The sequence below is a fragment of the Amphiprion ocellaris genome, chromosome 5 (assembly GCF_022539595.1).
Source record: "Amphiprion ocellaris isolate individual 3 ecotype Okinawa chromosome 5, ASM2253959v1, whole genome shotgun sequence".
Lineage (NCBI taxonomy): Eukaryota > Metazoa > Chordata > Actinopteri > Pomacentridae > Amphiprion > Amphiprion ocellaris.
The window spans coordinates 12286714-12311806 of NC_072770.1; the positions used below are offsets into that span (position 1 = coordinate 12286714).

Genomic DNA, 25093 nt, shown 5'->3' on the forward strand with positions numbered 1-25093 from the left:
CTCACCGAGGTTACCACTAAGATCTGGGAATGTGGTGACTTATTTGGACGAGAAAACAAAGGCAAAGGGTGGAATTATTCCCCCCAAACTGTCCATTTTTAACCATCCATCAATGTTTCCACTGACAGAATTTTAAATGCTGCCGTGTCTTCGTCTGCACCCTCCAGGATGAGGATGGAGGTTGCACATCGGTTTCATCAGGCCTCTGTTTTCTGGCCATCTGACCAGAAACTGATCTCTTTCCTCTGCTCTGCTCTGGGCTGATGTGTTGTGTTTTTTTTTTTTTTTTTAGCTCTTTCTTCACGTTGTCCTTCTCTCTGTGCTCTGTTGTCAGATTTTGTCACGGTCACCTTGTCTCTTCGTTTTGGCGACGTCACGGTCACAGGGAGGGGTTTCACCTTCTACGACTGCACGGCTGTTAAGCAGCTCTCTGGCAGCATGCCGTGAGTTACCACCTATGATTTATCAACTCTGCTCTGTCGACTCGTCTCCTCCCTGATCTACTCGCTGCAGACCTCATAATCAAGTGCTGCTCTGTCTCTGAGACTCTGCTTTTCCATCCTTTGTCCCGCCATCGATTCACCCTTCAACGTGTTTTTCCATTTCTTCCATCTCCTGTTTCTAATTGTTTTTCTTCTTCAAACCTGTGATCCCATACTTTAAATACTCCCTTTTAGCTCAGCCACAAGTTCGACGTACAGTATATAATACATATGTCCGTGAAGGCTGCAGGCACTTGACTTTTTGCCCTTCACTCTGATTGATTTGATTTTCCATCTCAACGTTTGCGCATCACATGTCTCAACCTGTGCTGCTTGAGCCTGAATTTAACTCCAACCAGTGTCCATCATTTAAAAGATAGAAGACATTGGACCTCATGCATGAACATTGCAGTTTTTATATCCTAAAATTCTTGTTTTGAGTATTTAGTGAACACTCTTAACTGCACATATGTACAATAATCAGTCACAAGAATCTTTTTCTTGGAAAATGTCACATCTTTACTCACTGCCGGATAATTGTTCACTGTAATATAAAGTCCTGCACCTTTACTAAAACAGCAAAACCGTGATTAGAATTGGAGAGAACTATTAATATGTTTGTGCATTAAAACTGCATTATTATGCCATAAATCATAAATACAATACATTTTTTGCCATTTTTCACTGCTAGATAGTCCTACACCTCTGTGGAAACAGACAGAACATGGCGAGAAGCATAGAGAACTAAAAATGTGTTTGTGCATTACATCAGAGTTACAAAGCCATAAATCCTAAAAAGTTAGATTTTTTTCTTTTTTTGTATTATGTTTTGCAAAAATTGTAAAAACATGTAGCCCCTCACTGCGGGATCATTTTTCACTGCAGTGTAAAGTCCTTCACCACTCCGGAAAAAGAAAACCGTGACTAGAAGTAGAGAGAACTCAAAAATGTGTTTGTGCATTAAAGCAAAGATATAAAGCCATTAAACCTAAAAAAAAAAAAAAAAAACAACAAACAAACATTTGATTTGTTTATCATTTTTTAATGCAGTATAAAGTCCTGTAACTCTATGGAAGCAACGAAACTGTAGCTAGAAGTAAACAGAACTCAAAAATGTATTTGTTAGAAAGTCATAAAGTTAGAATGCCATAAATCTAAATATAAATGTGTTTTTTTTCTGTTATGTTTTACAAAAAATGGAAAAAGCTGCACCTCTATAGAAGAAGCAAAATCCCGACTAGCTGTAGAGAGAACTTAAAAATGTGTTTGTGCATTATAGCAATGTTTTAATGCCATTAATCATAAAAAAGTTAGTTTATTTCTGTTATATTTTACAAAAAATGGAAAAACCCTCTTAATTCTCACTGCAGGATTATTTATCACTGCAGTATAAAGTCCTTTACCTTTATGGAAACAGCAAAACCGTGGCTAGAAGTAGAGAGAACTTAAAAACATGTTTGTACGCTATAAAAATGTTGCAGGTTCAGATATTAGGCTTTTCACTTGCTTTCAACTCTACTTCATGTTCCCAAACAACTAAAAGTAAAACCATTTAGTCCTGCCAGAGCTCAGTATAGAGTGAACTGTTCTCAGAATACACTTCAATAACAACCAAATAATATGAGGTGAAAAGACAAAGCTGCTTTTTTTTTTTTTTTTTTTTTTTTTTTAAAGAAATTAATAATAATAGTGATCCCTGGAAGAACATGTTGCACCACCTGTGTGTTGATTCTTGCTGATGTGTTTTCCTTTCTGTTCCTTCTCATCCCACCACTCTGCTAAGAAACTGAGGCTCCATTCAATTAGACCGCCTGACCTTTCTTACCACTGCAGGCAAACTGGCGGCAATTGGATTATTCTGTGTGATCCAAGCTCTACAATAGCTGTATCTCTTCCTTTGTATCATCCTTTCTCCCTTTCCACCTCTAGATAAAAAGTCCACGCTACTTCTGCTACTTCTTCTCCAAACCCTGACTCATTGTTTACCTCTCTTTTCAAACAGGCACAATTACTTTCTGCCTGTAACGTGTGTCTCCTGTTGTATTTTGGTGCAGCTGCCGTGGTTGTGTTTTGAGCCGATGGGGCTGCAACTGGTGCGTCCACCAGCACTCGTGTACCCACAAACCCACCTGTGACGAGGGAGTCATCATCTACAACCAGCATGTAAGTCCCAGCGGTCGAAATAGGGATTGTGTTCAAGAGCAGGTACAACCGTCACTAAAGCGTTAAAATAGAAACATTTATTCAGTCACCACTTGTGTTCTATCAATGTTGAAGCTCTTTTCAAGAGGTAGGACATCAGTAATATCTTTTTTTAAACTATGTGGTCTGTTTATTATAGGTATTTAGGTTATTTTTTTATTTATCCAGGTTTAACTTACATTTTACTGCAAAATGTTGTTTGTTCTGTACGCTGCTGGACCTGGGTACAAATTTCGCTCCCTCGTGTTTTTACATGTCTGATAAACATGACAATAAACTGACTTGGACAGTAGCGCAGAACAGTAACACGTCTAAAATTAAATCCACAAAAAACACCATTAACTGGCTCAGTTACTGTTTGAAACCAAAATTATTGATTCAACAGGAAGATTTTTGATTACGAAAAACTGAACTGAATCAAAGCACAGTACAGTAAACCTTCTCAAATTAAATCCACTGTAAACACCATTAACTGGCTCAGTTATTGTATTTTTTCCAAAATAAAAGCTTGAAATTGTTAACTCTAGAGGAGTATATTTGATTGCTTAAAACTGAACTGAACAGAATCACAGTACAGTAACACATCTAAAGTTAAATCCACAAAAACGCCGTCAACTTGTTCAGTTATTGTATATTTTTCAAAATAAAAGCTCTTGAATGTTTTTATTTGAAACCCAAAATTGTTCACTCGGCAGGAGTATTTTTGATTCATAAGAACGGTAAGTAGCTAAAGGTCAGGCTTCCTGTTTAGTGCTTTATTGTGTCTCATACCAGTAAACATCTGCATTTTTTGTAACAAAAGTCATGTGTCATAAGCAACAATAACAGCAGCTCGTGTGTTTAACATCACATTTGAGTTCGATTGTTTTCCCATTTCCCTTTAAGTTTTTCTTTTATTATTTCTGTCTCACCCTCTCCTCATGTCTTCCTCCCACCTCCTCCCTCCCCCCAGTTTAAACTCCCCACCTCACCTCCTCCCACCACCAAAACTATTAAAGTCGTCACAGCAGCCGCTACCACAACGGCTGCCCCGACAACCACCACCACGACAACCACCACAACTTCTCTTCCCACCACCACAACAACAACAACTATTGCCACTACGACTACCACCGCGGCCCCTGTAACTATAGCAACCACTCAGGAGCCCACCACCCCTCCAGCACCCACCACTCCACTCATAACCACCACCAGCCCCGAGCCGACCACCCTGCCCACCACCCTGCCGCCCAGCACCCTGCCGCCCAGCACCGCAGCGCCCACCACCCCTCCACCTCCAGAGGTCATCACCAGGAAGGGAGAAGAGACGGAAACGGGCGAGCTCGTCATCACCCAAAGTCACTCTGGAGATGCTGCGGTTACGACCAGCGTCGCCGTGGGAGCGGCGGAGTTGATGCCCGTCACCGTGGCAGACGGTCTGAGCGGAGATGTGGACACCGTGGTGCCTCTGATGATCCCGGACTCCTCACCTCCGGAGGTGCTGACCGAGTCGACACCCAACGTCTCCCAGGAAGCCGAGGGAGTGGTGAGTCTGGCGGAGCCCCCCAGCCTCGGCTCCTCCGGCTTCCCCCTGCCCACACCCTTCCCTGTGGACGCACCGGCCGGCTCTGAGCCCCACCTTCACTCGGATGTGACTCCGACACTGCTCCCCCCTCAAGACTCCCAAACCGAGGCAGGAAGCCCCGACGCCAACCCCGAGGTGATCCTCTGGCCGGAAGAAGCCGACGTCCCCGCCGAGGGTCCCGTCCAGTCAGAAAATGACACGGCAACATTTTCAGCCGCCACCGTGCTCTCAGGTGACGGTGAGGTCAACCACGCACCCCCGTCCTACCCCCGCCTGCTGGATACCGACTCAGAGCTGGACTACCAGTATGATTCAGCCGATGCCTTCCTCCCGGTGAGTTCAGACGCCTCCGTTTTCCTCCTCCTCCTCCTCCTCCTCCTCCTCCTCCTCCTCCTTCTTCTTCTGCTTCTTCTTCTTCTTGTCAAGAATGCTGATGCTCCCAGCTCCTGACTGGACTCCTGCTATAGCAGCAAACCAGCTTCCCCGTCTGCCCTTCTCTCCATGCTGTCCAACTCCTGTGTTCTTTTTGTTGGCTTTCATTGTTTAAACTGACCAAAAAAACAGCAGCTGTACTCTCAGCACTTTTTTTTTCGTTTATTTTTTTATGCCTCAGCAGCTCTTTAACTCTTTAAAAATACACTTTGAAACTGAGTGTTTCTGTGAATGTGTGAGTGAGTGAAAGTGAAACAGTGTCAGTATCTTTGTCCAAACAGCTTATTATGCTTCATACGCACACTGAAGGTGTTTTTATTACAGCTCCGGTGGGATTTTTTAGGTCAATGTCAGTATTAATATTTAATACTGGTTAATGTGCATCTTTTAAACGTTAGCAACCATCAACATCAGTTTCTTCAAAAGGTGCTAATTCAGACTTTTGTAAGCTGGCAAATACATGTGACCTGCAGGTATGCCAACGAGTGCATAGTGCATTTAATAAATTAAGGCATACCAATGAAAATTTTTAGATGCCACAATGTAAAAAGCGTAATACCTAACTGTTAAGCTTGATTGAAGGTGAGGAGGGTGAGTAGGGCTGAGGTAAAGATGCAAATTATTGCCAAATGTCAGAGTGACTGTACTTGTTTATAAAGTTGTAAAGCCAGATAGTTAGATAGATAGATAGATAGATAGATAGATAGATAGATAGATAGATAGATAGATAGATAGATAGATAGTTAGATAGATAGATAGATAGATAGATAGATAGATAGATAGATAGATAGATAGATAGATAGATAGTTAGATAGATAGATAGATAGATAGATAGATAGATAGATAGATAGATAGATAGTTAGATAGATAGATAGATAGATAGATAGATAGATAGATAGATAGATAGATAGATAGATAGATAGATAGATAGATAGATAGATAGATTGATAGATACTTTAGTCATCCCCTTGGACAAGTTCAACATATCTGTAGCTCACATCTGTTACATTCAAGATAGTTCAGGAAACATTTACAAAAGAATGTGCAACTAACATGCAATTCATGCTGGTCATAGAAATAGCAAAAAGGTGCTAAACAGCAGGTAGTTACAAAAAAAATGCAAAATTGCTGTTACTTACAATAAAATTGAGTACTAGAAAAATACAAAAGATAATATAAAGCTAAAACTAACAATAAGCACACAGGACGGGTGCAATGCATGGGTCATGGTGGATCAAGATTATCGGTGTGTTGCACAGTTGAGTAGAGAATGGGAAATGTTTCAGTGCCGTTTCACTCAACTCTTAACATTAACTGAGACACCAAACGCAAAATTCTGACTTTTTCGTCAGCTGTGACATCCATCAGTGACTCCTCCAGTGCAGTTGGCGTTCCTATTAAATTACTCCTGCCGTACTTCTCTGCATGAGACATTACCTGATTCTCAAGAAGACACAAAAAGCTGCATGTACATCCACTGAGATGACGCCCGACAACAACCCATAAGTTGAACATTGCTTATTGCTCATAGGTTTCAAGTGAAGTGAATCATTTTTCAGGAGAATATTTCGCAACTTGCAGAGAATTAGTTTTATTAACTAAACGACATGGCCTCACTTCCTCTGGAAAACCACCAGATTTTGCCACAGTATGGCAGCCGCTAGTAGTGGTTGGGAATCCCTGCCAATCTGAGGTCTAAATGAAGTCATACTCCAGATATTTATTCCCATATTTCCTGCTTTCTGCTTTTCTTCCCTCCTTTGATTCTGTCTCTGCTAGTCATTCTTTGGCATCGTTACCTCCGGGTTCACTCGACGTCTCTGTAGTCTAAAGTTACTTGTGCAAACAGGAGTTGATGTCTGGAGTGTTTATTTGTCAAGCAGCCTATAGGTGGTGCTGGTTATCCAAGTATTTTATTCACTCGTCCTCGCCCAGGACAAACTTCATACCGTCTGGGACTTTCAAAATAGATAATACAAAAGAAGGGGGTTAAAAACAAGGCAAACAAACATAATCTGTATCATATAAACGGGGAATATTAAAGCAACTAGTGAAACTTGTGTAATCATATCGGAAAAACTGGTTAGTAAATGATTGGTTTTGATTGATCTCCCTGGTTTGTAAGGAACGACTGTGTGTGCATGAATGTAAACATAAGCAGAGTGCAAATAAGAGAGTGTGTTAATACTGTTGTATTGAACATCAGGGAGATGAAGGCTCCTACGTCAGCTGGGGCTCCTCAGCTTGTCCCTGTGTGGAGAAGGTCCAGGGTTCATCGCTGCTGCCTGTCAGGGTGGAGAGGAAGATCACTTTACTGGCTCGCAACCTGCATTTATATCAGGTAAAAACACACTCTGAGGCTCAAACCACAACAGGAATGAGTTTGACCCCTTTGCTAAACTGGAGTCTTGGTGTGTTTTCAGGACGCAGAGCTGGACTACGAGTGTGTGTTGGTGATCGAAGGCCAAACAGTGGTGGTGGACGCCTACGTGGAGACTGATGATATAAATCCATCAAACTTTGACATCACGTGTCAACTACACAAGGTTTGTTATTATCATAAAAAGGGTCATACTCAACAAGTCACATAATCCGTCACTGAAAAGGTGATTTAAGGGGTAATTAACTACCTCATCCCTCAAACTGGGAAGGAAATATGCAGCCGTTTCCATGATTATTTGCCAACAAATTACATCAGAGTTTTGGAATGACTTTACACATTTTTCACCACACTTTTCAGCACCAAAAACACACGTGTAACAAATGGAGAGGATGCTATGACACATTGAGATATCCAAGAAAAGGAAAAGGACGGTACAGAATGGCTGCGATGTCAGTGGTCAGTAGGTGATTACTGATAAAAACCCATTAAAGCTTGTACCCAAAACATGAACATGAAGCTAAAATAAAACACCAAACTGCAGTGACTCTTAAAGGCTTGCCAAAAACTATAGAAGCACCTGTGAGTCGAAGCACAGGGCACAGTAGTGCAGCGATGAGTGGATGAATCAGCTGCTGCAACTTGCAAATCAGACAATGGTAGACCTGCGATGTGAAGCAGAATGCAAGTGGAGAAAAATGCAGCTGTGCAATCAATGAAAATGTTGCATATAAGATCAAAATGCTCACTTCTTGGAGCCCTTTTGCACTAAAAATATCAGGCAATAATTTACAATTGTAGGTAATTTGGTCCAGCTTTCATATTTTAAACAGGACAAAGTACAGCTTCAGAGCTTCCGAAGTTCTGGCAGATAATTAATTAATCCATATCTTCAACCCAACTTTGATGAAGCCTCTATGTTTTCAGTTTTGTGTTGATGTTGTCAGAAATGGAGTAATTCTGCCTACGCTAGATTTAACAGGTATTGGTGAATGCAGATCTAGTAGATGTAACTGACATTAAGAAATGTTTTGCTGTTTTTTGTGTCTGTCCAGTACTCATACTCTGCTCTAGTGGAGGAATATAACGCCATGGTGTATGTGAAGAGGAGGGACACCTTCCATGTGGACAGTTCTCCTGATCTCTATGGTGAGGTCAAATTATAGTTTTAGATTACACTCTGTTTCATTTTATTCTTCTCCATTGTTTGCTCTCACCACATCTTGCATGCAATTTTTGCACTACTTCAGTCAGATTTTTTTCAGATATGTTCAGCAATGTGCAATATATAGATGTGCAATGTCAGTTACATCAGTGTTTTTTATGATTTTTTAATGCAACAAATATGCTATCTTTAAAAGTTTTCATAGATACACTTGCATATAGGATTCTTCTTCGAGATTTTTCTATTTTCTATTTCCACATTTCCTATTGTGCTTTAAAAATGTTGTCTGATTGTGTGGCTGTCTTTTATACTGTGCAATGACAATAAAGGAATTCTATTCTTTTCTAGTTAGCATAGTGGTAAAATTTTAAGAGAATATTTTTCCAAGTTTGACATCAGCCTGACCACAACATACACCATGAACATTCCTGAACTGTAACCCTCCTGCATGTTGTGTCCTCAGTGACTCTGTACAACTGCTCTGTGGGTCGATCCGACTGCAGCCGCTGCCACACGGCCGACCAGAAGTACAGTTGTGTTTGGTGTGGAGGTCCTCAGGCCAGCTGCTTGTATTCAGACTCCTGCAGTGAACCCGTGCAGCAGACATGCCCGGCCCCCGTCATACACTCAGTGAGTAATGATCTGTGGAATATTACATTAGTAAACTTTAACCTGGAGTAGATATGTAATTAATTTGTTTGCAGTTTTTAACTGAGCTCAAGCTTGCTTTTTACCCCTAATGTGGTTATCGCCTGTCCTTATGACATCATGATGACTTAAAACGGACAGAAAAAATGACATAAATTCTAAAGTTTCTGGTTCTTTTTGTTATTGGTTTTTTTTTTTTGTGTTTCGTGTTTGTTTTTAAAGCTTCATAGTTACAGAAATTTTAAATCCAGCTGAAAACTGTGACTGTTTTTAAGAAGAAGGTTCAGTTTAATGGACAGTTAACACACACATTGATAGGGTGAGGGTAAAATTTAACATTTCTTCACCATATATATATACTAAAATTATTGCACAGAAACATCAGCTGTGTATGGATGGTTCAGGTGGGGGGTACTGATTGATTTTTCATGAAATGACCCAGTTGTGTCATACAGAAGTCATAATTACAAGATGATCCCTGTCTCTGGTGAATGCAGTGTTGTTTTATATTGGTGCGTCGACAAAGTTTCTTTTCAAATGAAGCCTTTCCTGGTTTCCTCCAGATTGAGCCGCTCTCCGGCCTGTTGGAAGGAGGCACCACGGTGACCATCTCAGGCTCTAATCTGGGCCAGAAGGCTGAAGACATCCTCCACTCTGTGTTGGTAGCTGGGGTTCCCTGCACGGTTATTCCCAGCATGTACGAGGTCTCCTCCAGGTACAGACCACCTGCTGCTGTTTGACCTTAATTAGACATTGCCAAAGTGCATGCAGGACTTACATTAATACACGTCTGTCTTCCAGGATCGTGTGCAGGACTAAAGCCAGCGGAGGAGAGAAGACGGGCCACGTGTCTGTGGAAGTCAGCGGAGGAGAGTTTGGTTTTTCCAGCCAGACATTCAGCTACCAGGTACTGAAGATTAAAGTTGACAACAGTGGATTATTCTGGGTTTCATTCATTTTTTTCATCATATCTCTCCTTCTGCACCACCCTTAAAATTTGAAAACTTATCGAGTATAGCCAACTTGTGAGTGAAAACTGCACATTATAATGTTTATAGATAGATGTAAACAGTAAAAAATGCACAATGATATATTAAGAAATCTGATGTTTTATTATTGTTTTTTAATCACTGATGTGTTCTTTTAATTGAGATGATTTAAATTCTCATTAATTGATTAAATTCACAGAACTACAGATGTCTGTAAAGGCCTTTTTTCTTCCACACAAACATTTCAAAACCAAAAGACACTGAATTCTCCAAATAAAATGCAGAAAAAATGCCGGAGAAATTTGAAACTATTTGGCCATATTTCTTTTTTTCTGTCTCTGCAGTCACTAACAAAAGCATGGACATTCCTTGACTGAAAAGTTGTTTGGAGAAAAAACACCTTATGTAACTTGTTCCATTCTTCAGAAAGCTAACATGAATAGTTGTTAATTTTATACAGAAGTTGATTTTACACCCTGAAATAGACATCTGTTATGATGTAGCAGTTTGCACCTGCTACAAAAGGTTTTTAACAATGAAGGGATAGAATTCTAATGTTTAGACTTGACAGCCTGTCTGTTAATATTTTTACCTGGAATCTTTCGTATTTGAATTAAGCAAATAAGCTTTTTAACCCTGCAGTGAAAGTAAGTGTAACACTATTAATTCACTCCACTCACTCTTCCATATACCAGGGTATTTGCATTAACTGCAAAATGACCTGAAACATCTCTATTGTTAACATTTCTTTCAGGTGTTCGACTGTAAAAACAGTAGATACACAGAAGTGTGCAAAAGTATGTTCATTCATCAATTCATTTGATTTTGTGGTTGAAGATGTGCCTCCAGATTAATGAATTTCAGACAATTAGACATCTCCCTTAGAATTTGAAGCACCTAAAACCTTCACACAGTACTGCACATTTAAAAGAAGAAGTAAACTGAGCTGTGATCTTCCTTCTTCCATCCTCTCCTTCTTCTCAGGACCCATTTGTGATGGGGGTGTCACCTGAAAGAGGCCCCAAAGCTGGAGGAACAACTCTGACCATCACCGGCCGAAACCTGCTGACGGGTCGGCCGTCTGACCTCACTGTGACTGTAGGAGGGATTCCCTGCAACATGTGAGATAAACACAGCAGCACGTACATACAGAGGCGGTCAGGTTTTATTGGTTAAATGATGGATTTATCCTGCAGCTAATGCAAAGTTAGCTTTTGTTTAGGAGCTGCTGTTGCCACTAATTCTCTCTTATTCAACACACAGACTTCTTCATTTAGTATTTAAAAGTTAGACTAAAGGAGGGAAAGAGAGAAAAAGATGGAGAAGCTTTTTGACATTTCAAAACATTGTACTTGGGAAAAAAATGAGACTGGCATTGCTCTGGTACCAGTGCAAAAGAAATAAATCATTCCACCTCAGTTCACCAAATGTTAAAGAAAAGTTCACACCTGACCCTGTAAAATTTATGGGTTTTTTTCTGTGTCTTTGTATGTTAGTAAAATGTCAATTTTTTTGATTTCAAGTGTGAAAAGTGAAAATTCTTAAAGAAGGTGAGTTCATGTTGATTTTTGCATCGTTTTCTTCACGTTAATCTGTTTCTATGTTGCTATGTGACTATTTCTTTGCCAACCAGGTTATAATGAATTAAACATATATGTCTGACAAAATGCTTATGGTACTTGATTTGATCTAACTCTTCAAGTTGGAACACTATTGGAGTGATTTCACCATCAGACTTGCTCATTGACTGTCTTAATATTGGCCATAAATGCCAACAAATTAATTTCAATCATTTTTTCTAATAAAAGATGCCTCTGACTGCCACCATACAGTACATTTTTAAAGCTCTCATTGGTGCCAATCACAGGACAACAAAGTCTCGATCAGTTTTCACCACTTTAAAAAACTCAGTTAAATTGAAGTTGGTCAGGTGTGGGGGCTTCTGGTGAATTGAGACAAAATGACCCAAATATAAAAACAGTCGAGCCGAGGTCCACAGAAGATAAAAACCTCCTACTAAAAATTATGCAGCATTGAAACTGCCTGTTTGACTCATCATTTATGAATGTGTGTCTCCTCAGAGTATCAGAGGTGCAGAGCTCCAGTGTTCAGTGTGTGACGGGCAGCAGTAATAAAACAGGAGATCATCGAGTCACGCTGCATTACGGCGGCAGCCAGCGTCACCTCAACCTCCATGGTTACCGCTACACCCACAACCCCAACATCACACATGCCACACCGGCCAAGAGCTTCCTGGAGTAAGCCTGGGAACCTTCACCTCTTGTTTTCATGACTTAACATCGAAGTATTGTGGATTTACATCTTTTTTTCCCTGTTTAGTGGCGGTAGATTGATCTATGTGAGGGGCCACAACCTGGACGTGGTGCAGGAGCCTCGGATGGTGGTGACCGTCGCTCCCTTCGAGACCATCACTCAGAACAAGAGGAAGAAACGAAGGACGAGGAAGAGGAGGAGTGCAGAAGAGAGGAAGGAGAGGGAGAAAACCAAGGGAAGGATTGTGTCTGACGGGGCCTGTTCTGGAGACCCTCTCTGCTCCATCAAACAGGTCAGTAGGTTGACATGGAAGAGGAAATGTGAGTGAGCTTTGAATTTTTCCACCAAACTGACAGCTTTGTTCACTGTGCTTGTCCCATCAGTTCACGGAGCGCTGCCAGGTGAACTCCTCCTCCCTGATTCTGTGCCGCTCCCCGATGGTGGACTTGTCCGTCTGGGGGTCCAAGGTCACCGTAGAGTTTCTGCTGGATAACCTGCGATTTAATTTCAACCGTCTGAGCCCTCAGCCCTTCAGCTACGAGCCCAACCCCATCCTGACGCCCCTGAACCAGCAGGACCCTCTGAAGGCCTACCGCTACAACCCCGGCAGCTTCATCCAGCTGGAGGTCAGTGACTGACAAGAGTTTTACTAAGTGGAGCAATGCTGGCAGTAATGTTACATCACCATCACTGCTCTGTTTTCAAAGGTAGTGATAAATGGATGCACAAAGAAAACCACAACTAGAGTCATTTGTTGATGTATTTGTCCAAACAGGTCATTTGTAGCAGAAAAAATCCACTAAAAGTCATTCATGTTGTCTTCTGCTGCTGCTGCTTCTCATTTATAACTGAAGAATCCAGCTGTTTTAATAAAAAAAACAGACAGACACAACTTTAGCAACATTTCTACAAATAGCATCATACTACCTAAACAATCAGCGCTATTGATGGTTACAATACAGGAGTGCTTGATGATTGTAGAGCTGAATGTTAACAAAAACATTTTAACTTTCCTATTACAGTCATACCTCTTATCTCATTTCACTAATTGCACGTCCTGGACTCCTCTCCTTGTGTCTTAGTCCTTCCTACCAGAGATTTGAGCAGAGAAGGAGATGCGAAGAGAGAAGAGTTGACACAAGTTTTTAACAAAAGGAGATTTCCTCACCTCGGAGCGTCACTTTAAACCAGCATCAGTTAAATATGATGTGTGGCACAGCTGCATCACCTTATTATATCCTACCACACAGCAGTTTTTATGATAATATATAGTCTGTATTTTTACTTATAATTCAAGTCACAACACAGTAGAATGTATGTAAAGAAGATTTTTATTTTTTATTTGACACGGATGTGTGGTATGAAGTATAAAATAGTCGCGGGGTCCAATACAACACTATACAGATGAACAGTGACATATATTAATATTGAATAGCATAAACACACATTTGTTAGATCTGATGCACATTATAGTGGTATCTCTTTGTATTTGTGTCTCTTCATGGTTGTTTTGTGTGTTTTAGTGGTTGTTTTGTGTCTCTTTGTAGCTGTTTTGTGTCTCTTTGTGGTTGTTTTGTGTCTCTTTGTAGATGTTTTGTGTCTTTTTGTGGTTGTTTTGTGTCTTTGTGATTGTTTTGTGTCTCTTTGTAGTCATTTTTTGTCTCATTGTGCTACACAGTTTGTATATTTGCATCTTTTATGTCACGGATGCTAAAAAGACTTTATCGAAGACATAGCACGGATACACCTGTGCATCATCATAGCACCTCCAGCAGCCTCCTAGATCCTCAGTATGCATTTCAGAAATTGAGACGTCCTTTGTTAGGATGCACCAAGATCGGTGTCCGTGTCACAGACCAGAAGACAGAGGAGTCAAGGAAGCTGAAATTAGTGAACTGACATGAGCCTCTGAACTTACCTCAGGTTCCTTACATACTAACATTTGCACGTCAGTGTGTCTACATTTAACTTGACAATGTAGAAACAATTACTGGATGGTGAAGTTTAGCGTGTGACCTCCAGTATGTTATCACAGAAGTGCAACTCACGCAGATGGAAATTAAAGCATAAGAGGATGCCGTGTTAGGATAGTCTGTATTTTATTTTTGCCGTTGCATTTTCCATCTAAATGAAAAATCATTTGACGTCTGATGATGCCCTTTAATCCAGCGGCTGTTGGATATTTCATTCTGGGTCAAACAGATGAAGGTTGCTACAACAGAACTACTGTCACTGTCTGAAAACAGCAGAAAGTGTTAATATTGTATTGGAAAATTGCTGATTTATTATTTAGCAGTGGTATTTGCCATTGGGTTAAAGAAAAGAACACCTTATTATAGTAAATAAACATAAATACTAAACCAAAAAACAGAAATCAGACTGTCTACTTTTGCATCTAACAGTAATATGTAATGACAAGAGCTGGAAGTAGAAGTTTTATGTCCATGTGGTTTTTTTTTAGGGAGAAAACCTGGACTTGGCCATCACTAAGGATGAGGTGGTAGTGTTGGTCGGGGAGGGTGTTTGTGCTGTGAAGACCCTGACCAGAAACCATCTCTACTGTGAGCCGCCGCCTCAGCAACCTGCACCGGGACCCAACGGCAAGAAACGCGAGGGTTCCGACAACCTGCCTGAATTCACCGTGAGTCCACCAGGATTTGACCTTTAAAAAGTCTCCACATTTTAACTGCACCTGCTGCTGCCTGAAACCCTTTTAATGTTTAATTAAAGAGGAATGTTGGTGTGTTCCAGGTCCAAATGGGCAACCTGAACTTCTCTCTCGGCAAGGTGCAGTACGACAACCTCAGCCTGTCCACCTTCCCTGTGGAGGCTCAGATTGGAGTTGGAGTCGGGGCCTCCATAGTGGCCCTCATCGTCCTGATCATCGTGCTCATCTACAGGTCAGTAGGTTGACTGTTCCTGAGATTGTCTGCACGTTTACTTTGTAAACAAGTACAGAATAGGAAAAATTCTGCATAAGGGCATCTGTTTTGGCCACCAGTTGCAACATAGTTTATTGGTTTGATGATGAGACCATTTGGCTTACTTTTATCATTCAATTATCATCTTTAATGCACAAATGATAATTTTAATAACCATGAGTAGCAGATTTTATGCTGTTGAGATATCATGCTCTATAAAAATGATTGTTCTCTTCTCACAGTGTGTAGCAAAACAGGCTAAAAACAAGAAATGGATGTAGTACACTGGTAATATCCAGACCAAGATCACTTTTTACCTTTATTTGTCAATGCTGCTAGCTTAGATGAAATTGTTCAGCAAAACACCTGACTCTAAAGAATGACTACTTCCGGCGCTGTTGATATTTTTTGTGCTGCCAGAACAGTTCCAAATCATCTAAGGCATGAATTTCACAAGAACTCCAAAGGTCCTGTTTTATCAAGCACCAAGACCGATGAAAAGAATAGAACACATCTCCTAACATCTTTGGCTCTTCTCCAAGTACATCAAGTCTTTACACCTGTCCATTACTCTTGCATTGAATAAGTTGATTATAAGAACCAACTGTTCATGCACTGTTTAATATGTGATTAGATTTTTACAATATGATCCACATTAGTTCTTTCATCTGTGAGTGGTCATAAATGCATAAATACCCACAATCAACATCCTAACATGATTTGTGGGACTTCATACAGCAGTTTACATAGACAGTTTACATTTCTCACTGAAGGCTTTAATAGCAAAACAGATTTTAAAACGTGTCAGCGTTGCAGCCTGTGGAAGAACTGAAAAAACTCTCCTTCATTCTTAATATAATTCAAGTCCTCCAGCAGTGACACTCTCTAAAGAGCACCAGCTGTTAGTTATGACATGTAGCAGCACTGTTGTAATGGTCAGGTCAAAGCCAAATGGTGCATTTATGGAACAAACACCTCCTGACTAGTGAAAAAAACTTCACTTTAATAGCTTGTTGAAGAAACTAATTTAGCTACGGAATGTCTACAAAGGGCTTCACATTTCCGCAGTGCCACAGACCAGGTGTAGGGTCTGTTTTCAAGTTAAAACCAAACCAAATAAGTTTGTTGCATTCCTCAAGGATTTAATTTATTGCTTACTGACTAATTATCTTTTTGATGGTATTTATTCAAATTCTTTGGGGAGGGAAAACAGACTTGCATTGCTTTACCAGGTGTCTTTGCATTGACCACAGTGACACTTTTGTTGGTTTTACTCAATTGATCTAACAGTCCATCTTCACTGGTAGATAACTGTGGCACTTTATCACCATCAAATAGTGTGAGCAGAGTACAGTCGCAACGTTTTTAGCATCAGGAGTCATTTCTGGTTGTTACTAACCAGCCTGTGTTTCCTTTGTGACCCTGCGATTAACCCTGATCCTTTACTGCTGGGGGTTTGTCGGGTCAAATTACTTGAGTCAGCCCTTTCACAATTTCACTGGATTTCCACTAATCCAGTGTGAAACTGCTGTTACTTGTCCTCCATCCTCTATCCCCGCCTGACCCCTCTGGTTCTGTCTGACAGGAGAAAGAGTAAGCAGGCTCTCCGGGACTACAAGAAGGTTCAGATCCAGCTGGAGAACCTGGAGACCAGCGTGAGAGACCGATGCAAGAAGGAGTTTACAGGTAAAAGAATGCGAGCAGAGAAAAGTTCAGTGACAAAGCAGAGAGTTTAGAGAAGAAGAGCAGTTTAAGAGAGGAAAGCGAGAGACGGAAGAAGAAAAAAGTTTGTTTTAGTTTGTGGATTCCAACAGATCCTCTTTGCTTTCACACCATTAGCCCATTACATCACACCGCCTGGATGAACTGTCTCTTATATCCCACATGGTTGCTGCAGAGGAGTTTAATTTTAGTCTGTCTGCCCTGTCCAGTGTCAGTATTTACCAGCTCCTACCTCCATGCACAGTTCTCAGCATGCACTTTGAATGTTATTAGTATGAGAAGTGAGAGACTGAAGGGCTCGTAGCAGCATCTTCTGACTTTTCACCCCTCTTCCTTCTTCCAGACCTGATGACTGAGATGATGGACATGTCCAGCGACCTGGTGGGCTCAGGGATCCCCTTCCTCGACTACCGAATGTACGCCGAACGCATTTTCTTCCCCGGCCACCGGGAGTCTCCACTGAGGCGAGACCTGGACGTTCAGGAGTGTCGGCGGCAGACGGTGGAGCAGGGCCTGGTGCAGCTGTCCAACCTGCTCAACAGCAAACTCTTCCTCACTAAGGTAGGCACCGTCACCTCTGGCATCACGGCTTAAATGTGGCTTTGTAAAGAACACGTGCTTTAACATCTATTCTTCTTCTCAGTTCATTCACACTCTGGAGAGCCAGCGAACGTTCTCTCCCAGAGACCGAGCCTACGTGGCCTCGCTGCTGACGGTGGCCCTCCATGGGAAACTGGAGTATTTCACCGACATCCTCAAGACTCTTCTGAACGACCTGGTGGAGCAGTACGTGGCCAAGAACCCCAAACTGATGCTGCGAAGGTAAGGAGAGGAAGGAGATCAGAGTTTAAGGTTAAAGCTGTTTTGAAAGATGTTCTGCAACTGCTACAACTGTGTGTGTTTTCCTGCAGAACGGAGACGGTGGTGGAGAAGCTGCTGACCAACTGGATGTCCATCTGCCTCTATGCTTTCCTCAGGGTCAGTCAACACATAAGAAAGGCGATAAAACCAAAAGCACTGCTTTGCTTTTTGTTACATAGCATTAGCAGTATCTGATCTTTGTTCGTCAGTAGAGGAGGTCTGGTTAGAACATGGTGGGAAAAATTTGCGTGGGAAAGTCGCTGAGCGAGATGTTCCCCAGATGTGCCGTTCCCCAGTTGGCCATGAGAAGAAAACATGCTCTACTGAACCTACTTTTAATGATTTCACAGTCCTCAGACAAAAACGGTCCAATTATGTTGACAGCACTTTTAAGACAAATTTAATACTCTGAACAATTTGCTTGTTGCACATTTTATTGTGTTGAGTTTCAATGAATTTCCAGATTAATAACCCACAATACATAAACCAGTAAATCTACTTATTCCCCTATTTACTACTTTTTCTGTTATTGAAAATTAAAATGTATTTCAGGCTGTAATCAGAAACAGCCAATGAGAGGAGAAACAAACCTACATCTTGTTTGACATTAAGAGATAATATCCAGCGACAAAGATTCATGCAATTCGATTCACTGCTTGATTGTGAGTGATCCAAATGTTCTCATTTAAAATTAAACAAATAAACGATATACACATTTCAGATACTCATTAATATCTGAAAGGCATTGTGTACTTCCAGCAACAGTCCAGTGTAACTTTTTATAAAGCATAAAAATGTGCTGCTGAAACATCAAAGTACTGACATGTGTGAGAAATGATCAAATATTCAGGCAACCTTCAGTCATTAGTAAGAATGTGAATTCCTCTTTTTCTCAGAGTTTGAATCTGCAAAACGATCTGCAACCTTTACAGCCTCTTTAGCAGAAAGTTCTGAGCCACTGGTTTAAAGACGGTGAAAGAATGTCCTTCATTTTCTCCTGCAGAGCGTTCCAGCCTCGTACTAATTGACTTCTTTCTGTGTGTGTGTGTGTGTGTGTGTGTGTGTGTGTGTGTGTGTGTGTGTGTGTGTGTGTGTGTGTGTGTGTGTGTGTGTGTGTGTGTGTGTGTCTGTGTGTGTCTGTGTGTCTGTGTGTCTGTGTGTCTGTGTGTCTGTGTGTCTGTGTGTCTGTCTGTGTGTGTGTGTTCAGGACTCAGCAGGAGAGTCTCTGTACATGCTGTTCAGGGCAATAAAGCACCAGGTAGATAAAGGACCAGTGGACGCTGTGACTGGGAAGGCCAAGTACACCCTCAATGACAACCGCCTGCTGCGTGAGGACGTCGAGTACAAGACCCTGGTGAGGAGACTTTAAATAATCACTCGCATCTAATGAAAGATTCCCATGACCTCCAACCTCAACCTTCATTCTCTTCTTTTGCAGACGCTGAATGTCCTGGTTCAGGGTGGAGGAGTGAATGAGAGCCAGCCGCTGCCCTCCAAAGTGCTGGACTGCGACACCATCACACAGGTGAAAGAGAAGCTGCTGGATCAGGTGTACAAGGGCACCTCCTTCTCCCACCGACCCCACGCCGACTCACTGGACCTGGGTGAGAATCCACACACAGGGCAGATTCAGATTAAAATAAATACATTCTGGACTTTACTTCACACCAGGAATGTTTTTGCGGTTTGAACGTGCCTTTTCATGCATGAGTTTGCATGCATTCCCTGTGCCTGGTAGGCTAATTTGTGATTCTAAACTGGATGAAGCTGTTAGTGTAGCTACAGGGTAAAGCAAGTATAGCTAATGGATGGATCATACAGATTAAGACATGTATTGATTTTAATAAATTAATGAAAAACAGAAGTGGGAAAGGTTGCAGTGGGTGTTTTAACTGCTCACAGTTCACACATATCTATTGCAGCATAGAGTAATTGTGAGCTAGTGCTTGCCCTAAAGACCTTCTTTTCTATACTTGTTGAGCTGTGGTGCCCCCTACAGGAAGAGAAAAATAAATGCAAGAAAGTTTATTAAGTGGTTAGTCTGACTCATTGCATTACTGTATTTATTGGTGCATTATCAGCTCCTAGTGATCAGTGGAATAATGCAACACCTTTGGAGAAGGTAGGTAGGAATGTATATTGCATCCTTCATGCACACGGAGACCCACATGTTCACAAACATAAAAGGATAAGATTCAAGACTTTTTATTTGTCACACGCTCATACAGTATGTGCAGTGACTATTCACAGGATATGATAAAAAGAGATAAGAAAATGATAAGATACTTTATGGATCCCTTACAGGGGAAAATTACATGTTACAGCAGCTGGATGCAGATGAGACACGGAAGAAGCAAGATGAGAATTACAAAAGTACAGTAGGGCAAAAAAAAAAGATGTAATAAAGGTCTCATAAAGACAGTGTGTGAAAGACATGATAAATTTACACATGTACAAGTATAAAGCTTCCACTGGGTGCCTTTGAAATGTTAGCGTAAGTGGTTAATACCAATATGATAATAAAATAAAATAGAATAGAATATCCTTTATTCGTCCCACAAGGGGAATTTTGCAACGTCACAGCAGCAAAGTGACAATAAAAAATCAAGAAGCACAACTATAAATTAAAGAGGTGACGCATACACACTGTATATACAATATGATTAAGAAAAACAGAAGAACACAAGGATGCTAAGAACACAAATTTAAGAATATAAATTATATATAATATAAACCTAATTACAACATTCCACTGAAGGTCATAATAGAAGGCACCAAAAAGTGTTAATGCACATATTCCACAGTGAGTACATTACATTTAGAGAAGCACGAGGTTTTGTTGTGGCACTGAAAGCACACCACACTGTGCTGATGGCGCTGCTGCTGTCTCCTGTTCAGAGTGGAGGTCTGGTGTTGCCGGTCATCTCATCCTCTCCGACGAGGACTTGACCTCCGTGGTTCAGGGCAACTGGAAACGCCTCAACACACTGCAGCATTACAAGGTAAGAACGATCACCTGACGCTCTGAAAAGCACATATCTCAGTGATGTAGATGGTAAAATGAAAAAAATGTGTTGTTAGATATTGATAATGGATGTTTTGCTTTGCTCATCAGGTCCCAGACGGTGCAACAGTAGCTCTGGTCCCCCGACACACGAAACACATTCATCATGACAACCACGACTACGTAGCAGGAGAGAGTGAGTTCCTCTGCAGTTTTAAGTCTGAATTCATTTTCCTCATAATCAGGTTTTTACTGAGCTTCTTTTTCAGATCTTTTCTGCTTTTGTGTGACTGTTTTGTATCTATGCAGCAGAAATTATAGTTGTGAACAAATGAGTGAAGATTTGTAAATCACAGCAGACTCAAGTTTCTAAATGGCTCCTATAACTACGTTTATTTTCTCAGGAGAAGTCAGCAGCTATAGTCAAATGTAGTTACGCATTAGATGGTAAGAGGTCATGCCATTGAGAAAATTTGATTTCCACAGAATTACACATCACTAAAACTGATATTCCAAGTTCCTGTGTGTATATTTTTGTATATTTTAGCCATATTTCCACAAGGCTTATCAAAAATCTATGAAAAACCAAAATGCTTGATTTTTTTTGTCACAGTCTCATGAGTTTCAGTCATGCCATTATAGAAAATACAATTCTAGGTGTTTTTGGAAACTCTAGGCTGCCTTTATTTACGCAGTCTTTAGAAGTGTATGTAAGCTTGTGTTCATAACTGTATTTAACATGTGCTGCACCTTTACAGTCACTGTGCTACATTTGCCATTGAAATCTGGACTTATTTACAAGAAACAGGATGTTTAAAGGCTCACCTCAGAATATGTGCATTTGTAAAGTTCAGTCAGAGACTGAAAAACATGTAAATGAGTTGCTGATTATGCAGGACATCAGAAAAAGTCGTTCCACAGAAAGTCCTTGAGCTGCAAAAGTATTTTATTATGGTAGTTTTAATTGAGATCCTTTGTCATTGATGCCAGTTTTGTAGTAAAGACAGTGACAGATGGTGAAGCGGGGCAGTGCTCGTCAGTGAATCCCTTTAAAGCCCTGCTCATGTTTGTGCAGAGACTCCGATGCTGGAGGATGCAGATGAAGGTGGAGTGAGATTGTGGCATCTGGTGAAGGCCAGCGAGGAGCCTGAGCTGCCCAAACACCGCCGAGGTAGCCTGAGAGAGCGAGAGAGGGCCAAGGCCATCCCCGAGATCTACCTGACCCGCCTGCTGTCCATGAAGGTACACCATGCACACACAGAGCCAGAGTTTTATATACAAACTTTGTGTAGCGTCTGTAGCTGAACTATTTCACCAAACTCTATACGCACACAATGTATAACTCGATTTAGTGTGCACTTTATAGCCACTACTGTCATTGCTTTACCATTGCCATCGTCACTTTATACAAACCAAAGGCACAGCACACCTTACGTCCACTGCTACTTTCAGTTTCAGCCTGCATACTTATTTAGTATGGCTTTAGTTTTTTATACATTGTGTACATTTGGTTAAGGAGGATTGGCAAAGTAAGGATTTCATTGTACAGTCTAACGATGGGGTTTTCTGTGCATATCACAATAAACCTCTTGACTAGCATTTACATGTCTCTGGATGTGAATAAAAATAAAATTACAGGTAAAAAAACAATGGGTTAAATACAAACACTACATATTGGGAGCAGCAGCTTTCTTGCCATTAAAAATATATTGCCTGGCCAAGAAAAAAAGTTGCCACCTGGATTTCACTAAGCAGAGGCCTTCCAGTGGATAATTACTGCAGTGATGAATATGTTTCAGCTGCAACAACTTATTTAACCCTAGCTGATGCAGTGAGGAGCTCCTCATTTCTTAAACAACCATGTCGTAAGACGTATCTTGTGGTCATGGAAAGGATGTTAATCTTTTTAAGAAGGGTCAAATTATTGGCCTGCATCAAGCAAAGAAAACAACTAAGGAGATTTCTGAAACTACTAAAATTGGGTAAGAACTGTCCAACGCATTTTTAAAACCTGAAGGATAGTGGAGAACCATCGTCTTCAAGGAACAAATGCGGTTGGTCATGTGATCTGATGAGTCCAGATTTACCCTGTTCAGTGATGGGAGCATCAGAGTAAGAAGAGAGGCAGATGAAGTGATGCACTCATCATTGTTAGTACCTACAAGCCTGTGGGGGTTACGATTATGGTCTGGGGCTGGTCAGGTTCAGAAACGTTATGTTCCCAAATAATGAGGTCAGCTGACTACCTGAATATACTGAATGACCAGGTCTTTCCATCAGTGGAGTTTTTCTTCCCTGATGGCATGGACATGTTCCAAGATGATGATGCCAGGATTCATGGGGCTCACATTGTGAATGAGTGGTTCAGGGAGCATGAGACGTCATTTTCATTCATGGATTGGCCTCCACAGAGTCCAGACCTCAGCCCTATTGAGAATCTTTGGGATGTTCTGGAGAAGACTTATCAGATGATGCCACAGCGAACGAATGCCACACTCAAAGCTAAACGTTGTCCAAATATTAGAGTGTGCAACTTTTTTTTGGGCCGGGCAGCATATAAGTGTGTATGAAATTTAAATTCCACAAAAACTAGAAAACAAAGGCAAAAACCAAGCTACAGTGAGTGCCCTCTGGCTGGTTGAATGATGTTCACTAGTGTTAGCCACGTCGTACCTGCTTTCTGAAAGTTACCTAGTTGATTCTGATATTCTTAACACCTTAAAGGATGAATGCTGGAATTAGTGTTTTATCACGCATAAGTAAAGAGAGCAACTAAATCTGAAAGACAAATGGAGAAGACAGAAGCAAATAATAGCAGCCCTGCTAAAAGATAGCTAGCGTAGTTTAGCAGTAACCGATGTCTCTGCGTCTTCTTGCTTCCTCATATCTATAAACAGTAATGACCACCCTTGTAAGTTGTCCCTTTTTATTGCTTTTCAACAATGAATCATAGTCAATTTCATTAGGCTTTTTGCCAAGAATTGACAAAAACTACTTTTTCAGCTTGCGAATCCACAACAGTCTGACTTTGTAACCAGAATGGTCACCTATGTCTGAGCACAAACACAATAAAACAACCATACATGCATTTTTCAGGCCCTCAGTTAACACACTGACACATTCTAACTCTTATGCCGTAATGTGAACATTTCTGTGAGCTCTTCCTCTTCCTCTGTGTTTCTCAGGGGACGCTGCAGAAGTTTGTAGACGATCTGTTCACAGTGATCCTCAGCACCAGTCGTCCCGTCCCGCTGGCTGTCAAATACTTCTTTGACCTGCTGGACGACCAGGCGGGACATCATGGCATCTCTGACCCGGAAACAATCCACATCTGGAAGACCAACAGGTAGAGTGCAGACTCACACAGTGAGGTTGAGGCCAGTGACAGTAGATGATGGTATGATATTAATCTCTCCTCTTGTTCCTTCAGCCTCCCGTTGCGTTTCTGGATCAACATTGTGAAGAATCCTCAGTTTATCTTTGACGTTCAGGCGTCGGACCACGTGGATGCTGTACTCTCCGTCATCGCACAGACCTTCATGGACTCCTGCACCATCGCAGAGCACAAACTGGGGCGGGTGAGCAGTGATATGTTTGTCCTCTAAACTTCTGAACAAAAAGACTTTTTTGCCGATTGACTAGAAGGAAGAAAAATGGTTGAAATGATGCAGATTCTGTAGAAAATCTGCCATTCCTCTGCTGTGGAGATCTGTTTCAGAAAAAGCTGACATAAGAATCCAAACGAATCTCAAAATAGCCTCTCATTCCTTTATTTTCTCTCTTTTTGAACAGGATTCTCCCATCAACAAGCTGCTGTACGCCAGAGACATCCCCCGCTACAAACAGATGGTGGAAAGGTTGGCTCAGCTTCCCCTAAATCCTTACCTCATGATTAAAACTGCTTCCATAGCAGCTCCTCAGCAAACACGAGATAGATCCATGCCTAAATATAATTTGGAATGAAATGATCAGGTTTTTTTCATGTAACGCTAAAGAGGAAGCATTATGTAGTATGGATTTTATGGTGTTCTGTGAGCAGACGTTCAGTTTTCATTCACTTCTTAAAGCAGTTATTCATGTGGAAAGTTGATGACGGTGATGTTCACTGCAGGTACTATGCTGACATCAGGCAGACTATCTCAGCCAGTGACCAGGAGATGAACTCTGCTCTGGCTGAGCTGTCCAGGGTGAGTGCAGCTAACAGCTAACAGAATAAACAAACGTCGTACACAGAGGCACAGTGTGACATTTGATTTGTGTTTCAGAACTACTCCGGAGAGCTCAACTACCTGGTGGCGCTGCACGAACTCTACAAGTACATCAACAAATACTACGACCAGGTGTGTTGATCGCTCATACCAGCCTGTAGAGGTGCATTATGGGGCTGTATATATGATGCTGTGCACTGTGGAGAATGGCTCACAGTGCAGGTTGGATTCATTAAAATAC

At 41.2% G+C, this 25093-nt stretch overlaps 1 protein-coding gene across 2 annotated transcripts in view; it reads left to right on the plus strand.

Moving 5' to 3' along the window:
- The window catches only part of plxnb1b (plexin b1b), a 130073-nt gene that overhangs the window by 100125 nt on the left and 4855 nt on the right, over positions 1–25093 (plus strand). Inside the window, exons 10-38 of one of the 2 annotated variants that reach the window (XM_023292067.3) lie at positions 335–443; positions 2537–2645; positions 3637–4581; positions 6887–7021; positions 7104–7226; positions 8116–8209; positions 8689–8855; positions 9437–9588; positions 9675–9780; positions 10847–10983; positions 11944–12120; positions 12203–12428; positions 12520–12762; positions 14598–14777; positions 14888–15036; positions 16643–16743; positions 17123–17340; positions 17423–17601; positions 17691–17757; positions 18848–18994; positions 19079–19244; positions 20539–20642; positions 20756–20840; positions 21720–21886; positions 23830–23990; positions 24075–24222; positions 24437–24501; positions 24756–24831; positions 24910–24984. In XM_023292067.3, coding sequence (XP_023147835.2) covers positions 335–443; positions 2537–2645; positions 3637–4581; positions 6887–7021; positions 7104–7226; positions 8116–8209; positions 8689–8855; positions 9437–9588; positions 9675–9780; positions 10847–10983; positions 11944–12120; positions 12203–12428; positions 12520–12762; positions 14598–14777; positions 14888–15036; positions 16643–16743; positions 17123–17340; positions 17423–17601; positions 17691–17757; positions 18848–18994; positions 19079–19244; positions 20539–20642; positions 20756–20840; positions 21720–21886; positions 23830–23990; positions 24075–24222; positions 24437–24501; positions 24756–24831; positions 24910–24984 — 4811 coding nt within the window. The remainder of the gene's footprint in view (positions 1–334; positions 444–2536; positions 2646–3636; positions 4582–6886; positions 7022–7103; positions 7227–8115; positions 8210–8688; positions 8856–9436; positions 9589–9674; positions 9781–10846; positions 10984–11943; positions 12121–12202; positions 12429–12519; positions 12763–14597; positions 14778–14887; positions 15037–16642; positions 16744–17122; positions 17341–17422; positions 17602–17690; positions 17758–18847; positions 18995–19078; positions 19245–20538; positions 20643–20755; positions 20841–21719; positions 21887–23829; positions 23991–24074; positions 24223–24436; positions 24502–24755; positions 24832–24909; positions 24985–25093) is intronic. The other variant, XM_023292068.3, reaches the window with a different exon arrangement.